The following is a 4,117-nucleotide window of genomic DNA, read 5'->3' on the forward strand; positions in this document are numbered from 1 at the left end:
TACCATTTATATTACTTGTACGATTTGCTACACTTGCCAATTTGTCACGATAGGGATAGGGGTAGGACGGTCAATTGTAGTTGCTTCCGATCGCATTGCATTATTGGTTACTAGGGGAGGCTAGGGATAGCAAGCCGGTAATTAATAATAGGCACTTTTCACCAAGGGATTGGGTTAAGGGTAAACTAGAAAGTTGGCATGACAATTAGATAAATAAGTGAAGTAAATAAGAAGAGTAATGAGAGTGGATAAGGTGAAATTGTAAACTCCAACAACACCATTAATCCATAGTTTCTCAAAACTAATTGAATCAACTGCATTGCATGTTTATTTTTGTTCTTTGCATATAACCACCAAATTTATTCTTCTCTCAAGTCTTACAAGATTTGTTTACATGAAAGTTAAGGCGTAAGAGTCCTTTGGGGAAACGATACTCGGACTTACCCGTTTATATTACTTGATAACGATCTGGTACACTTGCTAGGGACTTAACAAGTTTTTGGCGCCGTTGCCGGGGAACTCGTGGTTTAACTTATCTAGTAGTGTAAACTGATTAAGTTTGACTTGATTGTATATATCTTTTTATCTTTTTATTTTTTATTTTTAAAATATAAAAAAGTGCTACTGGGGTTTGTGTTTCTCGTGCATGCAGGAGGAGCCCAGACATACTAGGAGCAAGAAAAATACGCAACCTCTTCTTGAAGGCTTAAGCAAGGCAAAGGGGAGAAGGAAAGTCAGACGCCCATCTAGGGATTTGTTTCCTTCCCCTGAAAGATTACTATCACCTTCACCATATAGAAGAACAGAGGAGATGGCTGAAAGAACTGCTCCAAGACGCACTCTTGCAGACCAATCAAATGCGGTTGGCCCTTTCCATTTTAACAGCATAGTCATGCCTACAGATCAAACGACCAACATAGTGACGAATCCAACACTTATACACTTGGTGCAAAGCAAACCGTTTCATGGCCTGTCAAATGAGAATCCCTATGACCATTTCACAGTGTTCAGTGAAATATGTAACACAATGAAGATGGCAGGTGTATCAGATGATAGAGTGAGGTTTAGCTTGTTTCCTTTCTCATTGGAGGGCAATGCTAAGACATGGATCAACCCTTTTCCTGAAGGGACATTTACAACATAGGAAGCTGTGGCTACAAAGTTTTTCAACAAATATTTTCCACAGTCCAAAGTTACCCAAGGAAAGCTGGAGATCTCATCATTTAAACAAGGCATGGAAGAAACTCTAAGTCAAGCATGGGAGCGATTCAAAGGATTACTCAGGAAAACACCAGTTCACGGATTTGACAAAACAACCATTGTTCTTGCCTACCTTGGTGGACTGAATATGCAGTCTAAGATGATGTTGGACGCCTCAGCTGGAGATGATATCAAACAAAAGACTGAGGACGAAGCCTATGACTTGATAGAGAGTATGGCAGTTAATGGACAAGAAGCATATAGTGAAAGGGGCGCACCGACACAACAGAGAGGAGTCTTGCACTTACCTGCAAATGATGCAATGCTAGCTCAAAATCATCTTTTGACCCAAAAGCTAGATGCATTGACAAAGATCCTTTCACAACTTCCAAAGGAGTTTCGTAATGTCTCTCAAGCACAACAGTTATGTGATCTTTGTGGTGGTCACCATATTAATGGTCAATGTGCTATATCTGAGGAGATGCAGTTGGAAGCTAACTATGTGGGGAACCAATACCGGTACAGACAAGGGAATTTCAACCAAGGCAATCTTAGCCAAGGTTGGAAGAATCATCCAAGTATTGGCCAACAACAGAATAACCCATCAGGGCAACAAGGAGGCTTCAGGCAGCAAGAACCTTTAACTATGTGGCAGCAGGTTTCACATTTAATAGAGTTTGTCAAAGATATGAGTGAAATTTTGATAAATTCATGAAAGTCTATGAGTCCAATCGAGCTAGTGATCAAGCTACTGTTAGGTCATTAGAGATGCAAATTGGACAACTGTCAAAAAGAGTAGAAACCACTGAAAAGAACCAGTTTAGGGCTAAAACTGATGGTAATCCTAAGGAAGAATGCAAAGCATGGTGATAAGTGATGGAGGAAGGGCTGACAGGGAAGTTGTACAGATTGGAAGCAGTGATCAAAAGGAGGAAGAGGAAGCCATTGAGAGTAGTAGCAACAGTGGAGGGGAAGAAGAAGAGGAAGCAAGAGATAGTCATAATAAGCACAAAAGAGAAATTTATAATCAAATGACTATTATGCCTTCAATTGTTAAACAGATTCCTGCAAGAATGAAATTTTATCTTGGAGATATGATAAATTTAGATGAGGATGATGATAAGCAGGAATTTGAGATTCAACATCCGAAGAATTACCCGCTTAAAGTAAAAGATCCAGGGTGCTTGAATTTGGCATGTATGATTAATGATGTTGATATAGGAGAAGCAATGATAGATTCTGGATCTAGCATTAACATTATGCCCATGCGTTTGTTTAAGAAAATTGGAGGGCTAACGTTAAAGCCATCTAATCTCACAGTGACAATGGAGGATGGTTCAGTTAAAACACCATTTGGCATGGTGGAAAATATGGTTGTTCGGGTGGTGCAGCTAGAATTCTTAGCTGATTTTATCATCATGAGCATGGAAGATGAGGAAAGAATTGCAGTAATTCTTGGAAGACCTTTCATGGCAACATCCAAGATGTCTATTAGTGTCCATGATGCAAGGATCATGATGTGATATAAAGAAAATGTACTCTTTTATACTGGCTCTAAAGAGATAAGTACTAGAATTAAAAAAAGAGCTAGACAAAAAAAGTCAAGAAGAGAAGCTGCACGAGAGGATAACACAACAGGTACCAATTCTAATAGTTGTAATGTTTTGCAGGTACCTAAAGATGAAGAGGTTGACAAAGGAGGCACTATCCACACTGAATATACACCATTTCCAATAGGAGCACAAGTGAGATTCAAGAACAAGAAGTGACTTGTTATTAAGATTCGGGAAGATGGCAAGTTGGAAATTAGGAAACCATTCAATAGAGCCATAAAGAAAGTGGATAGAAAGCAACTGATGAGTTGGGTTGATGAAGATCCCAACCGGGATGGTATGAATTGATTTTATCTAAATCCCACTTTGTATAAACATTTGTAGTTTTAGGGTATTTGAGTGCTAGAAGGAAAGATTACTCAAAAGAAAGCAAACAAAAGAAGAATTGAAATTAGGCATAGACTGTAACACCCCTAATGGAGTGCCACTAGAAAATAATAGAATCCTCAATCGTGATATGCTGAACTCATCCTCAATCGCAAACCCAAAGCATCTTGCAACATCTGCCAGAACCTCGAGGTAAACCTTGGATCTCGATCTGATACAATGTTATCTGGTACACCATGCAATCTTACAATTTCTCGTATGTATAACTCTGCTAACTTCTCCATTGACATCTTTTGATTGATGGATAAAAAAGTGGGCACTTTTCGTCAACCGATCAACTATCACCCATATGGAGTCGTGACCCCTCGATGATCTAGGTAAGTGAGTTACAAAGTCCATCGAGATGTTGTCCCACTTCCACTGAGGAATATCAAGTTGCTGCAACATGCCACCCGGTCTTTGATGTTCAATCTTCGCCTTCTGACATACCAAACATGAAGCTACGAATTCTGCAACATCTTTCTTCATTCCACTCCACCAGAATGACTCCTTTAGGTCCTTATACATCTTAGTCATTCCCGGATGAATACTGAGACTACTTTTATGCCCTTCCTCCAATATCAACCTTCAAAGCTCTGTTGTTGCCGGCATGCACACTCTTCCTCGAAAGCGAAGAATACCATTCTGGCACAAAGCAAAGTCTTTGGCTTGATCAGTTCCTAACAACCCCACGATTCGTTGTAGCTCCAGATCAGTTTCTTGTTCTGACTTCACTTGCTCCAAGAAACTACTTCTAATTGTCAGATGACTACACCACATGTGATCCTTACCCAACTGAACACCGAGATTCATGTCCCTCAACTTCTCTATCAACTCTAACTCTTTGATCATCAGAGCTGACATCTGAACCCGCTTTCTACTTAAAGCATCCGCCACGACATTCGCCTTCCCCGGATGATAAAGCAACTCAAAGTCGT

General features: G+C 39.9%; 1 protein-coding gene across 1 annotated transcript in view; it reads right to left on the minus strand.

Annotated features, from left to right (window-relative positions):
* Positions 1-3,767: 3,767 nt before the first annotated feature.
* Positions 3,768-4,117, minus strand: part of LOC106753030 — a 3,877-nt gene continuing 3,527 nt past the window's right edge. Inside the window, exon 4 of the mRNA XM_014634812.1 lies at positions 3,768-4,056. Coding sequence (XP_014490298.1) covers positions 3,768-4,056 — 289 coding nt within the window. The remainder of the gene's footprint in view (positions 4,057-4,117) is intronic.

The sequence above is a fragment of the Vigna radiata genome, chromosome 2, assembly GCF_000741045.1.
Source record: "Vigna radiata var. radiata cultivar VC1973A chromosome 2, Vradiata_ver6, whole genome shotgun sequence".
Lineage (NCBI taxonomy): Eukaryota > Viridiplantae > Streptophyta > Magnoliopsida > Fabales > Fabaceae > Vigna > Vigna radiata.